The 14,359-nt window shown below is 41.6% G+C and overlaps 1 protein-coding gene across 2 annotated transcripts in view; it reads right to left on the reverse strand.

Annotated features, from left to right (window-relative positions):
- The window catches only part of ATXN3 (ataxin 3), a 36,446-nt gene extending 34,162 nt beyond the window's left edge, over positions 1–2,284 (reverse strand). For both annotated transcript variants that reach the window (XM_046647487.1, XM_046647486.1), the window contains exon 1: positions 2,230–2,284. In XM_046647487.1, coding sequence (XP_046503443.1) covers positions 2,230–2,253 — 24 coding nt within the window. In that variant the 5' untranslated portion in view covers positions 2,254–2,284. The remainder of the gene's footprint in view (positions 1–2,229) is intronic.
- Between the last annotated feature and the right edge of the window lie 12,075 nt (positions 2,285–14,359).

Raw genomic sequence — 14,359 nt, forward strand, 5'->3', positions numbered from 1 at the left:
TTTAAGTTAGGGGTTGGCAAACTCTAACCTATGGGCCAAATCCTACCTGACCCAGTGGCTAAGAATAGTTTTTACATTTTTAGATGATTGGAGGTAAAAAACACAAACAAGAATACGTGAGACTGTAGATGACCTGTGCAGCCCAAAATATTTACAGAAAAATTGTTAACTTTAGATAAACAGCTCCACATACGTCTCAGATGCTCAAGGAACTCTTGATTCATTCATTCATTCAAATATTTATTGAGCACCTACAATACGCCATGCACTGGGGATGTACCAGTGAACAAATGCTGGGTTTACATTCCAACTTAATAATGGGCACTCAAAGTGGTAACTCTGAAAAATGGGGACACCAATATTCCAAGAGGAAGTGGTTGCAAGACCCTTTGCAGGCAGCTATCTCTACATACACAGCTTCCTTAGGGCCAAAGTTGGTTCTCTGGCTCTCCAAACCCAGGACCTAGCAAGGGTTAAATGTACGTTGTGGAGGGGAAGGGAATGCACTGGAAAATGGCATATTAAACTCAAGCATTCCCAGAATGGACTGTGTAGGAGATTAACAATGGGCCCTATGGCTACAGGTGCTTTCCATACTCCTGAAATATACCTGCAGAACTTTAAGACCCTTCATTTGCTAAATACACGTAAGTTTATAATAAGGATAAATGTATTCCTGAAATATCTTTAAGCCTACACACATGCTGATAATTGAGAGTGACTTTCAGGTAAGAAGATTTTCATTAGGCTAGCGCTCAGCTTCTTTTGATCCCATGGTTTAGGAGTTACTTTCGCTGAAATCTATCCAAACTAGGTAACAGTAATATTGTTAAAAATACATTCTATCATTTTTCAAGAAGTGGTGTGAATAATGTTTAAAGTCTTCCATATTGAAACATCTAGTCCTACACCAAAGCTTTTCAGAGTCAGTAATAAAAATATGCACAGGCCAGGTTCTCTTCACCCAATCTCCTTAGCCCTCAGCCAAGCAACTAAATTTCTCTTGTCCAAGATTCATAAATTATGTCAATCAAGTCAAAAGATTAGTGATAACTACAGCACTGAGTCCTTCCTCGTCCCTATATTAAAACTGGTTATTAAAATTGGCCCAAACTTTCTGAAATGTTTTCCGTAAAGAAAAGCATTCCATCTAACAATTTGTTTAGATGTCTATGGTGCCTCTTTCATCTCTAATTGTTTTATCTGTCATGGCTGTGAATTTTCAAATGGATCAATGATGATTTCCAAGTAGTTAACAAAACCTCTTTGCTCCTATTAACAGCCTCACCACAACCCTTCCCAAACCTGAAACTATTACGAAATCGATATCATGTGTCAAAGTTGTCCTGAGGACTACACACCCAAGTGGCTTAAGAATTGTATATGAGAAGACGAGTTTCTCCACATGCCACAGAGTATCTTCAAGTGCGTGGTCACTGAAGAGTCAAAGCAAAATCAGCCAGGCGGGGCACAACAAAATTATTCTAGTCCACCCCACTACTTAATAAGAGAGCTAGCCTCCTGATCCGGAAAGATGGGACTGCCAAAGAAATAAAACCCAAACATCCCGTAACAAACACTCTTGTGACGACTTCCCTGTTTAGGCGCGCATGGGGTTGCCTACTTCACTTGCCTAAGTGCCAGGCCCTCCACCGGACGAGCCAAGGTCCCCGCCCTCCAGAGCCTCCCAGACCTAGTGCAGGAGAAGGACATGAATACAACCCCGGAGATCTAAGTGGATGGGAGGCTCCAATCTAGAATTGAGGAGCCCAGAGAAGGGAGAGTTAATTCCGCCAAGGGGTAGGGCTGGCAGACTGGGGTGGAGTTGGGGAGGATCGAGGGAGGTGTCCGAGAGGTGACTAGCTAGAACCTAGGGAGAGTGGAGGACAAGGGACTGGAGAAGGAATCCCATGGAAAGTGGAGGGGAAGCGCAGAAGCTAGCCCTCTCGGTGCCACCCCCGCGGACGAGCCCCCGGCCCTGACCTCGCTCCCTCCCCGATCCCCGGACAGCCCGGGCCCGGGCTCCTGGGGCACCTCGGGCACGGGCCGCAGGGACGGCGGGTGCAGGGGGGGCGTCGGGGAAGCTCGCCCCTCGCTGTAGCTCCTCTCGCCCGGCGAGATAGGGATGGAGGCGTCTCGGGCCCCACCCAGCTCTCCGGGAGGCGGCGATACCGCGCCCCACGCCGCCGCCGCGCCGCACACGGCTGCCCCCCGAACGCGGACACTCACTTTCTCGTGGAAGATGGACTCCATGTTTATTTGTCTGGAGCCAACGGCCCCCGCGCCGGACCACCCCCTCCAGCCCCGCCCCCCGGCCCCACCCCTCCGCCCACCCTGCCCCGCCCCGCCTCCGGCCGCCGCTGCCCACGTGCCTCGCGCAGGCCAATTGGCCCCAAGGATGCGAGTCACGCGGAGCGAAGAGCTAGTGCCGGCCGAGGATGGAAACGCGGGGGCACGTGACCTTTGTAGCGCGTCCTCCCATCTTCTGTGATCCAGCCGGCTGGGGTATGCTGCAGCGTCGCCTGCCGTCCGGAGGATCTTCTCCGCTTCCCACCCGTTGCTATGGATTCTTAGGCTTCTGGGGGTCTGGATGAGGACCACCCGGGTTTTACGTTCTTTTTGTTTTCCACTTCACACTTTCTATTTATCATACTTGCATATAATTATTTAATATCTTCCTCTTCTTCCCCCACTGAGAGTCTCATTGTATCCCCCAATACCAAGTACTTGTGTAAAAAGGATACTAATATTTATATAGGGCTTCTTGTAGGGGAGGCACTCTTGTAAGTGCTTTGCATACAGGAACGAATTTAATACAGCAATCTTTGATGTAGGCATTATTATCCCTATTTTGCACATGAGGAAACTGAGGCACAGAGAAGTTAACAGCACCACAATGTCCAAGTTCAGCAAGTAAGCCACATACCTTATTACTAGTGTAAGTGTTCTGGCCCTGAAGTGGAAGCATGGGTTGAGGGAGGTGAAGAGTCCAGTAAAGGGGGGCGGGAGGGGGGGGGGGATGGATAAGCTGAAGGAGTAGGCTAGGAGCAGATCTTGCACCTTGAAACCAAGTTAAGGAAGGTGTGCTTAATTTTAAAGGCGCTGGGGAGCTATATAAAGTTTATAAAGGGAAAGAGACATGCTCAGATTTGCATTTTTAAGAGGTCCCTTTGGCCACAGATTAAGGCCATTGCTGTTGAAGGAATCTTGGGAGAGATGATAGTGTTTGGGCTAGGGTAGCGGTTTGGAGATGGAGAGAGAAGACCATTTTGAGAGAGAATTAGGAAGTAGGCAGAGACAACAGAACCTGGCGACAGAGTGGGGAGTGAGGGAGACAGAAGTGTTAGGGAACAACTCCTCGGTTTCTGCCCTAGGCAAAATTCACTGAGATAGGGAATACTGGAGGAGGAGCAAGTTTTGGGGAAAAGAAGACAAAGATTTCACATCTTGGAGATGTTGGACTTATATCTATGAGACATTCCAGTTATGTTGAGTAATGGTTGGAGACTAAGTTCAGGAGGCTGGTCTGGCTATAGAATGGGGAATTGTTGGCATAAAAAAGGTAAGTGAAACCACAGGAGTGAATAAAATCATCTTGGGGAAAAGGAAGAGATTGAGTAGAGGCTCTAGAGCAGAGCCTTGAGGGTAGAGAAGGAAAAGCCAAGGAGAAAGAAGAAAAAGCAGGAGAGTGTAATATGATGGAAGCCCTGGGAAGGGGATGTTTCAAGGAGGAGTCAGTGTCAGTTGCTGCCAAGAGGTCCAGCAACAAAAAGGACTTGCAAGGGTCTATACATTGTGTTGCTGGGGAGACCATTGATGACTTTGGTGTGTGCAGGTTCAGAGCAACAGAAGGAGCAGCAGGAGTAAGGAAAGGGAGACTGCCGGTGAGGACCAGGTGCTCGAGAGGAGGATGTGGTTACTGGGTACCACCTATTGAACGTCTCTGCATGCACAGTCCACAGCCCTGTACTGGGAAAACAGTCCGTGTTCTTAAGCCATTGTGGCCTAACTGGGGAAACAAATCATGGTTCATGAAGTGAAAAAAATATGGAAACAAGTTTTTTTGATTTTTTAAAAAAGAAATTATGTGGCCATGTAGAGAGTCATGTATTTATTTTTGTGCGTATATGTATTACACATCTCTGGAAGAATATACAGGAAACCCGGAGATTACATGTTTGAGGTGAGAACGGAACTAGGCAAATAGGAGACGAGGTGGGAGGGAGCCTTTTCACGGGATACAGTTTTATTCTGGAGTTTTGAACTATACGAATGTATTACTTATTCAGAAAACAATATGTAATTGTATTCATTTCCTACAGCTGCTATAGCAAATTGCCATGAACTTGGTGGCTTAGAACAACAGAAACTTATTTTCTCACCATTCTTGAGGTGAGAAGTCTGAAAGCAAGGCGCCAGCAGGGCCACGCTCCCCTGGAAGTTGCTCGGGGAGCATCTTTCCTTGCTTCTTCCAGCTTCTGGTGGCTCCTCGTGTTGGTGGCTTGTGACAGAATACTTCCAATCGCTGCCTCTGTCTTTACATGGCTTTCTTGCTTTTGTGTCTCTCATGTCCTCTGCTTTTATAAGACACCAGTCGTTAGATTTAGGTCCCACCCCAATCCAGGGTGATTTCATCTAGAGATCCTTAACTAATTACATTGGCAAAGATCGGATTTCCAAGTAAGGTGTTGGGTTCTGGATGGACCTGAAGTTTGGAAGGCCATGATTCAACTTTCTACAGTGAAAGTTAGTTGCTTACTAGGATGTAAATTACGCCAAAGGACCTTATTGTTTTGTTCACTGTTAAATTCTTAATACCCAGAATGGTGCCTGGCAATATTTAGTAATATTGAATTTATACTAATCATTTCAATAGGGCTCCCCAACCTGTTGAGCAGGTGATTAATAAGAGCATCATAAAGTGAAAAGATCAATGCTTGGGAGTCAGAATGCAGGTTCTGGTTTTGGCCTTGCCTCTGAGGCCATGGATGATTTGGGTATTAGATTTGTTGCACTCCCTATTCTGATAACTCCACTTGATATTCAGCACATCTGAAACTTTACCTTTATTTTTGTCCTTCAAAGCTCGATGACCATACGTTCCAGGAAGTGTTCCCTGATCTCCAACTAATTTAGAAGTCCCTGTCCCTCCTCTGAGCCGCTGTAGCATGTGACTCTATCATACGTGGTACCTTCTACGCAGTATCGTAGTAGTTGGTTCAACCATACTTCTTCACCAATACCCCATAAATGTCTTGACGGCAGGGCCCATGTCTTATTTGACTTCGTATTTCTAGTAGTTGATTATCTTTCAAATGAACTGATGACGCCAGTGTCTGGGAATCATTCACAATTCTTTCTCCCATTCTTCCACCTCACCCCTTCTTCCAGTCAGCCCTCAAATGCTGTGTATTCACTCCTCTCCCCTCTTTCTTCATTGCTGCTGCTTGGTTCTGGCTCTGTCTCTTGTGTAGTCCAGTCCAAGGGTCTCTGAATTGGTCTTCTGATTCCATCCTCAGTATGTTTGATTCATTTTGTGGTAAGTGATCTTTCAAATGTGCAAATCTCAGCACTTTTTCTTTCATTTAACAAATGGAGTGTTACTATGTATAAGGCAGTGAGACTGTAACCATGAAAGAGACACAGTTCCACCTTCCTGGAGCTTATGTTGCAACAGATCTTTAAATTACACAAATCTTACTCTATTTAACATCCTTCGGTGGCTTCCCATTCCTGGCTTAAAAAGCTCTTTGTGATCTGGACCAACATGTCTGGCTTTTATCTCCCCAAATTCCCTCTGCTGCAGTCACACAGACTCTGGTCACCCCGGCTACTTCCTTTCACTTCCAGAAAATCCTCTGAGAAGAAGTCTTTTGTGCCATCACTATACCTTGCACATGCCTATGTTAAAGCACTTATCACACCATACCGGAATTATTACTTTATGTGCTGCTAAACTGTCAGCTTTTGAGGATCTGAGGAGTCTTACTCTTTATATCAAGGGTGTGTACAGAGCAGTGAATAAATGCATGAATTATTCTAGACTGATTGGCACAAAAAAGGATTACATCAATTCAGTAGGAGAGAGGTTATTGAGCTCATCAGGAAGGAGTTCTTTGAGACAGAGTTGACCAGATAGATGCACTTTCAGTAGACTTCCTATATCACCCTGGACAACTCAGCTTCCTTCTAATCTCCTTTATTGAAATTTTACGTTAAAAGGGAGACTGCACAAAGATATTTCTATTTTCTTTAACACTGTATCTTTTAAATTTAAACTGGCATTTTGTTACCCAAAACCAAATAGCTAAAAAGAATTTCAGATGTTTCACATTTTAAAACTTATAATGTGCCAGTTTCAGTGTCCCAAGTTCTGACAAGGATCAGTGATAATTAAGGAGTATCATTTTATTGCAATTTTTACTTCTAAATTCAATCTTACCTAAAACAAATGTTTCCCAAGTAGTTTAATATGACAGATGACATACATATACATCCATGAAACCATCACCACAATCAACAAAATGAGCATACTATTGCCAAAAGTTTCTTCGTCACTCTTTATAATTCTTCCCTCCAAATCCTTTCTGGACCCTGCTCCTAAAGGGAACCACTGATCTGCTCTTACTACAGATGAGTTTGCAGCTTCTAACAGTTTATATAAATGGAATCATATAGTGTGTTTTTTATCGAAATTCACCTATGGTGTTATCAACAGATCATCCCTTTTTATTGTTGATTAGTATTCCATTATATGGATTTAACGCAATTTATCTATTTATTTGTTGATGGCCATTTGGGTTCTAGTTTTTGGCTATTACAAATGGAGCTGCTGTGAGCATCTGTGTGAGTCTTTGTATGGATCCATGCTTTCATTTCCCTGAGATAAACACCTCACAGTGGAATGGCTAGGTCATAGGGTAGGTGCGTTCAACTCAAAACTGCTAAACTGATTTACAAAGCGGCACACCTCCTGACAGCTAGTTTCCATTCCTGCCAGCAGTGAGTTCCAGTTGTTCTATGCTCTTGCCAACACTTGGTAAGATCAGTTTTTTAAATTTTAACCTTTCTAATAGGTATGTAGTGGTATCTCATTGTGGTTTTAATTTGCATTTCCCTTGTGATTACTGATATTGAGCATCGTTTCATGTGCTTATTTGCCAGCCTCACATCTTTTTTGCTGAAGTGTCTGTTAAAATCTTTTGCTCATTTTAAAAACTGGATTGTCTTATTAAGTTATAAGAATTCTTTACATACTCTAGATATAAGTTCTTTGTTGTGTATGTTTTACAAATATTTTCTCCCAGTCTGTGGCTGCATTTTCATTTTCTTAATGGTGTTTTGTGGAAGAGCAAAAGTTTTTAATTTCACGAAAGTACAATTTCTTGATTTTTAAAACTAGTTCAAGCTTTGTATGTTGTATTTAAGAAATCATGCCAGGGGGCCAGCCACATGGCCAAGTGGTTAAGTTTGCGCGCTCCGCTTCAGCGGTCCAGGGTTTTGCTGGTTCGGATCCTGGGCACGGATATGGCACACTGCTTGTCAGGCCACACTGAGGTGGCATCCCACATGCTACAACTAAGAGGACCCACAACTAAAATATACAACTATGTACTGGGGGAATTTGGGGAGAAAAAGCAGAAAAAAAAAAGATTGGCAGCAATTGTTAGCTCAGGTGCCAATCTTAAAAAAAAAAAAAGAAATCATGCCAAACCTAAGATCACTAAAATTTTCAGGTATATGATTTTTACCAAATAAAATCCTAGAATCATCCTTTTAAAGCTCCTTTGAAGCACACGGTTTGAAAAAATTTTCCTGAAAAATACCTGAGGAAAAAATTGGCTATATGGTTTAATAGTACTCTGATCTAAAGTGAGAAACAGAAAATGAAGTGCTAATTGTAAACCTAACATCAGTGTGCACAATCAGGCCCCCGGTCAGCATCCTTAAGCCAAGTGTGCCTGTTACTTGAAAGGTTAAAGATTACTTTAGCATGAAAAGAATCACACTTCCAATTCTTCTAATTAAATAATGAATGGGTTTTTATTTCTCTCGTAATTTTTAAAATGTGAACATTCTGTAATTCAGCCACAGCTTTTATTTCCAGGTCACTTCTTCATTGGGTCTCAATTCCCTGTGTGGACAGAAAAAAGGAAGGAGAGGAAAAAAAGTGTAAATGAAACTTTTATGAGGGGATAAAAGGGAAAGTCCAAATAATATGAACTCAATATTTTCTGTTCTATTAAATTGACCAACTTGAAAAATTTTATATCAGATTCAACATATTCATTCTATTCTCTCATGATTTTAAACTTTTACCATCTAATTACATTTTTCAGATTAAAGAACAGCAATTTCTTAGTCTATCTTTCTATGCAAGCTATTATCTTCTCGATGAGTGCATTTAATGTTTTCTAGACCCTTTCCAGCTCATTTTATCTTTCTTGCAATCCTTTACTGTGGACCTCCTGTACAGACTGTGGCTGCTGCTCAGTTCTCCTGTCCCTTGAGCTTACTCCTACCCAGCTGCACACCCAGTGACAGACACCCTGCCTTCTAACTTTATCACAGAAGCCATCTCAGAGACACAATGGGATCAGGCAGCTACCAATTGCCTTTTGTTTTTTCCTTGAGGAAGACTGGCCCTGAGCTAAACCTGTTGCCAATCTTCCTCTTTTTCCTTGAGAAAGATTGTTGCTGAGCTAACATCTGTGCCAATCTTCCTCTACTTTTTGTATGTGGGACTCTGCACAGCTAAGCTTGATGAGCAATGCGTAGGTCTGCACCCAGTATCCACACCCAGGCCACCAAAGCAAAGTGTGCAAACTTAACCACTATGCCACCAGGCCAGCCCCACTACCAGTTGCCTTTTGATTACTCATCCATCATGTCTAAAACTCTCAAGCACTGTTGCTGAGAACACAGCACTAAGCCACTATTAGTGCCATTTATTTCCGCTACATCATGGCTTAAGTAAGACAATATATGATAACATATGTGAAAGTTCTATATAGAGTAGGCTTTGGTGAGCTGGTTTAAAACACTGTTTCTACATTGAAATGCACCCTGAATTCCAAAAAGAGGGACTTTCAAAGATCTGAAATAGCGTGTTCATAAACTGAAAATGTATTTACATTCCCAAGATAGTCAGACAGTTTTATCCAAGGATTAAACAACAAAGACTACAAAATAATATCACTTAAATCTAAGTCCCCAGGGGGGAAAATTACCCCTTCTGTTTATTTTTGGCCTATGTGATACCGAGAGGACTGCTTCCACCAGCTGGCCAGTCATTGGTTTAAAAAAATGCACAAACTAACCTTTTAAATAACACACTCTTATTCCGGAAGGCAGTCAGCTTTTCATCATTCTTTCTGTCTAGATAACATCCAACGACAAATCCCATAGGGACGAGTATGTGCACCCAGTGGTCCCGCACAAGCTGAATTAAGTTCATCATGGATGCTAAGAGAAGAAGAAATTATCAAAAACATAACTGCCTTTGAAATCTTTTTAAATTGCAATTGAAACAGGAAGATAGCCCTGAACATAAGAGAGAGATGTTACAAGCACAATAAGCATCTTTACATATGCTTGGCATCAGAATGTAGTTTACTAAGTAAAATCTACTTGATGCAGATACAGGTGAGAATTATTAGTATAAAAATTATACTGCCCTAAAGTCAACTTATTTACTTTTATTTCTGGCTCCACCAATGATTTGATGATACAGCACAGAGAAATGGAGAGAATATAAAAATAATACCTGCAAAAGCTGAGACTTGGCACTCTCCTGTTGATTTAAAACTTTTACATGTGTAAAATGTTTCTAGAACCTCTCTCAAAGCCAAAACAAATAATACTATTTTGCCAGAGGCAGAATTCTTTAGATACAGCTATAATTATTGAAAACTAATTTTTGAAAGGAAATGAAAAGATAACAAGAAATTTTAAAAAAACACACCCATCATCAATAACGTCACAATAGAACTGAATATCAATTAAATGACTCTATAAAAGATATGGAAAGAAAGGAACTTACTTTTATAGAATGACTACTAGGTGCCAGAGCCATCATATACTTGTATATATAACATGAAATAATTATTATTATTCTAATTTTACAAATAAGCAAACAGCTTAACCCAAATAGGTAGTCATGGGCAGCTTAATGATGGGGATATGTCCTGAGAAATGTGTCATTAGGCGATTTCGTCATTGTACGAACATCATAGAGTGCATTTACACAGACCTGGATGGTACAGCCTACTACACACCTAGGCTATATGACAGAGCCTATTGCTCCTGGGCTACAAACCTGCACAGCATGCTACTGTACTGAATACCATAGGCAATTGTAACACAATGCTAAGTATTGTGTATCTAAATATATCTAAACATAGAAAAGGTACACTAAAAATATGGTATTAAAGATAAAAAATGCAGCCAGCTCTGTGGCCTAGTGGTGAAGTTTGGCATCCTCTGCTTTGGCAGCCCAGGTTCAGTTCCTGGGCATGGACCTACACCACGAGTTGGCAGCCATGCTCAGGCAGCAACCCACATACAGAACAGAGGAAGACTGGCACAGATGTTAGCTCAGGGCAAATCTTCCTCAGCAAAAAAGGGAAGATTGGCAATGGATGTTAGTTCAGAGAAAATCTTCCTCAGGGGGAAAAAAAATCATTAAAAAAGATAAAAAATGGTACACCTGTATAGGACACTTAGCATGAAGGGGGTTTGCAGGACTGGAAGTTGTTCTAGGCTAGTGAGGGGTGAGTGAGTGGAAGACCTAGGGCGTCACTGCGCATGACTGTAGACTTTATAAACACTGTACACTTAGGCTACACAAAATTTAGAAAAAATTACTTTTCTTTCTTCAGTAAGAAGTTAACCTTATCTTACCATAACTTTTTTACTTTATAAACTTTTAATTTTTAAAACTTTGACTCTTTTGTAGTAACACTTAAAACACACATTGTACAGCTGTACAAAAATATTTTTTCTTTATATGCTTATTCTATAAGCTTTTTTCCATTTTTAAAGTTTTTGGTTTTTTTTTTTCACTTTTTAAACTTTTTTGTTAAAAACTGAGACACAAACACACACGTGAGCCTAGGCCTACCCAGAGTCAGGATCATCAATATCACCGTCTTCCACCGCCACATCTCGTCCCACTGGAAGGTCTTCAGGGGCAATAACATGCACGGAGCTGTCATCTCCTATGATAACAATGCCTCTTCTGGAATACCTCCTGGAGGACCTGCCTGAGCCTCTTCTTGAGGAAGTGTGACTCTTTCCAGAAATATGTCCATGGTAGTTTGCTTGGGCTTTTTTTTTCCGTTACAGATTTGCTACTAAGCAGATAATGCACCATGAACATTCCTCCCTATTAATGAAAACCTTTTGGTGTTGGGGTCCATGTTTTCAAGTTTTTTTAAGGAGCTTGTTGAGGTCTGCAAAGGCTGCTGCTAAACCCTTCACTGTGAATTTTCTTGGGGGTTCTTCTTCATTTTCTTCTCCTGATTTCTCCTTTTCTCTCGCCTCTTCTTCGGCTATGCATTCCTGTTCCAGTTCCAACAACCCCTCATTAGTCAGTTCCTCAGGAACCACCTCTAGGAGCTGCTCGGTGGCATCCTCATCCGCACCCAGGCTAAAGTCATCCACCATCTCAGCCACAGCCTGGTTGACTTTGCCAACCTCCTCATCCTTGGCAAATCCTTTGAAGTCACGGACGCACCTCTTGAGTGTCTTCTTCCAGATGCACTAGGCAACAGGAATCTTTCAGCTCCAATATAATCTTACGGCACCACCACAGAATATGTTGTCTGTTGTTGACCAAAATGTCCTTAGGAGGATATGACTGTATTAAGTGCAGAGCTGGAACTCAAACTCAGGTTTGCTCCAAAGCTCTGGATCCTTCATATTATACCTATCACAATGCCTCCCTAAGAGACCCCTCCCTCAACTGATACTTATGGTACTTAACAGCTTTTAATTTCTAAGAGTTTCCACAAGGCAGAGGAGGAGGACGAGAAGGACTGGAAGTCAGCACAGAGAAAATAAATTTGTACTCATTCAATAAAAACATAGTGATTGTCAATTTTCTGTAAAAATTTGTACCTAAAGATGAAATCAAAATATATCCATGTGCATACGAATCTAAAATGAATCACATACAAAGGCTGAGAAGACATATGACAATACTCTAGAAAGAGAATATATTACTGCCAACAAAACGCTTAGCACTGAACTATGCTAGGATTATGTATACTGGATTCCTGCCTCTTCTTCTAAGATGTCGATTCTCACGCTTACACATTCTAATTCTTTATTTCTCAGTCTTTAATCACTCACTGTCTAAAGGCATTGGGTTACGAAACAGCCATGAAGTTAAAAGTGGCACCATTACTATATACTGTATTTCATAAGTTCCAGTCAGATTATTACTGATCTGGAAAATTACAGTGTAAGATGTTTAAAATAGATAATTTATAATTTAGTCATCTGGAAGTTTTAGTCTATCATCTACAGCTGAAATTCTCAAACTTGACTGCACATTAAAATCACCTGGGGAGCCTTTTTGAAAATACGGACTCCTTGGGCTTCCCTGTGGGGTGGGGCTGGAAACATCTGTAGTGGCAGAACTCCCCAGCTGATTTGATGCAAGTCATTCTAGGACATATAAATGTAAATGTAACCAAGCTTACCTTCTTTGCTAGGAGGTGGTTCTCTTCGCACTGTGCTTTCCTTAAGTAACATTTGCATGTAGATCCTTAAATACTTTTTTATACACTTAAGTACTTTTTGTGATTCTGACCAAGTGCCCACCAAGTTTGCCACTTATTTTATAAACTTGAGCCAGTCAAGTATGGGAATAACAATGCCTTAATCAAGTAAGATAACGGTGATAGCACTAAACTGCAAAATACTAGACAATATAGGTCTCTGTAGAAATCCAGCGGTCATCTATTCTGCCACCTGTCCTTATTAGGCTCCTCAAATTTCTTAAGAGGTGACAGGTCTAACCCTCAGCACAGCTGTTAGATATTGTTTGTATTTAACAACAAAAAAGTACTTGCTGACTCTCAGCCCACGACTATTTTAAATAAGACCATGGCCACCTGTGGACTATAAGCCATTACTGTTGGCATTCTTCCAACAGGACCAGAAGCTCATTTCACCTGGCTCTACTCAGGGTGGTAGAAGAGCTGAGACAAGCCTCTGAGGCTCTTGCTGCAAACAGGCTCTTAAAGAGACTCCAGGGTAAAGACAGCGGGACTGATAGATAAAAGGGTTTTGTACATTCAGAATCCAGAGTTGGATTCAACCTCCGTGATGAAAGCCTGATTCCATCTCTAAGAGGAAAATGACTTATCTTAGTCCCAGAGGCATTTCATATAACCACGGTACAATCTACTACTTAGTAGACTCTGGGAGCAGCGGCACTGAACATAATTTGTCCTGTGTGTTTTACTGCGAGTGGGTGACCAGGGAGGATAAAGATTTGTAGACATAAGAACTGAGCAAGAAGGAATCTCTGGAGAATGGATAAGAAGGGGAGTGTAGACAGGCCCTCAGGTTTGTGGGCCCAAGACTATAGGGAGCTTTATATGATGGGCAAAGGGCAGCAAGGACCTGGGACAGGCTCCAATGAGACAAGCCTAGGTTTGCCCGAAGAGTGATAGCCACACGGGTGCCCATGAGGGCACTGTGCATATAATTAGTGTCTTCTTTTCATGAAGACTCTCAAGAAAAATTTTGCTTTCACTTAAGAACTGGGAGTAGCTATGGTATTCCTGGAGGGGAAAAAAAACTAATTGTTTTTTATCCTATGGACTCAAGGAATAATGTACTGGATCACGTATCCTTTGACACCAAAATGACCCCAATTTTTTCCCACCTCTAGAAAGAGCTCTTACAGCACTCTCTGTCAGGCATGCTTGTTACTGCTTTTCATAATCACCAAACAAGAAATCCTCACGTTACTATACACGTATTAACTAACACAACGTCCTCAATGCAGTAGGTGTCTTTTTTTCAGATGAGAAAATCCAGGGACAATCAACTTGCCTTAGGTCACAGATGCAGGAAGTGGCAGCGCTAGGATTAAGACAGGCAGTCTGGCACCTTGGTCCAAGCTCTTTATTTCTGCTTGACTGTCTCTTACAGCAAGTATAGACGTAAATATTTATATTAACCTCATTCGTGGCTTTACCTTATTTTTTCCTAACATTATCTTTTCTTCAACTCAATTTTTTCCGCTTAACTTCTAAAAAGAAAACCGCATCTGCTGTGTGTTTTTGTAAGTCCTTCTTAATAAACTTTGGAAAAATATAGATGACAGGACTTTAAAAAAATA

The sequence above is a fragment of the Equus quagga genome, chromosome 20, assembly GCF_021613505.1.
Source record: "Equus quagga isolate Etosha38 chromosome 20, UCLA_HA_Equagga_1.0, whole genome shotgun sequence".
Taxonomy (NCBI): Eukaryota; Metazoa; Chordata; class Mammalia; order Perissodactyla; family Equidae; genus Equus; species Equus quagga.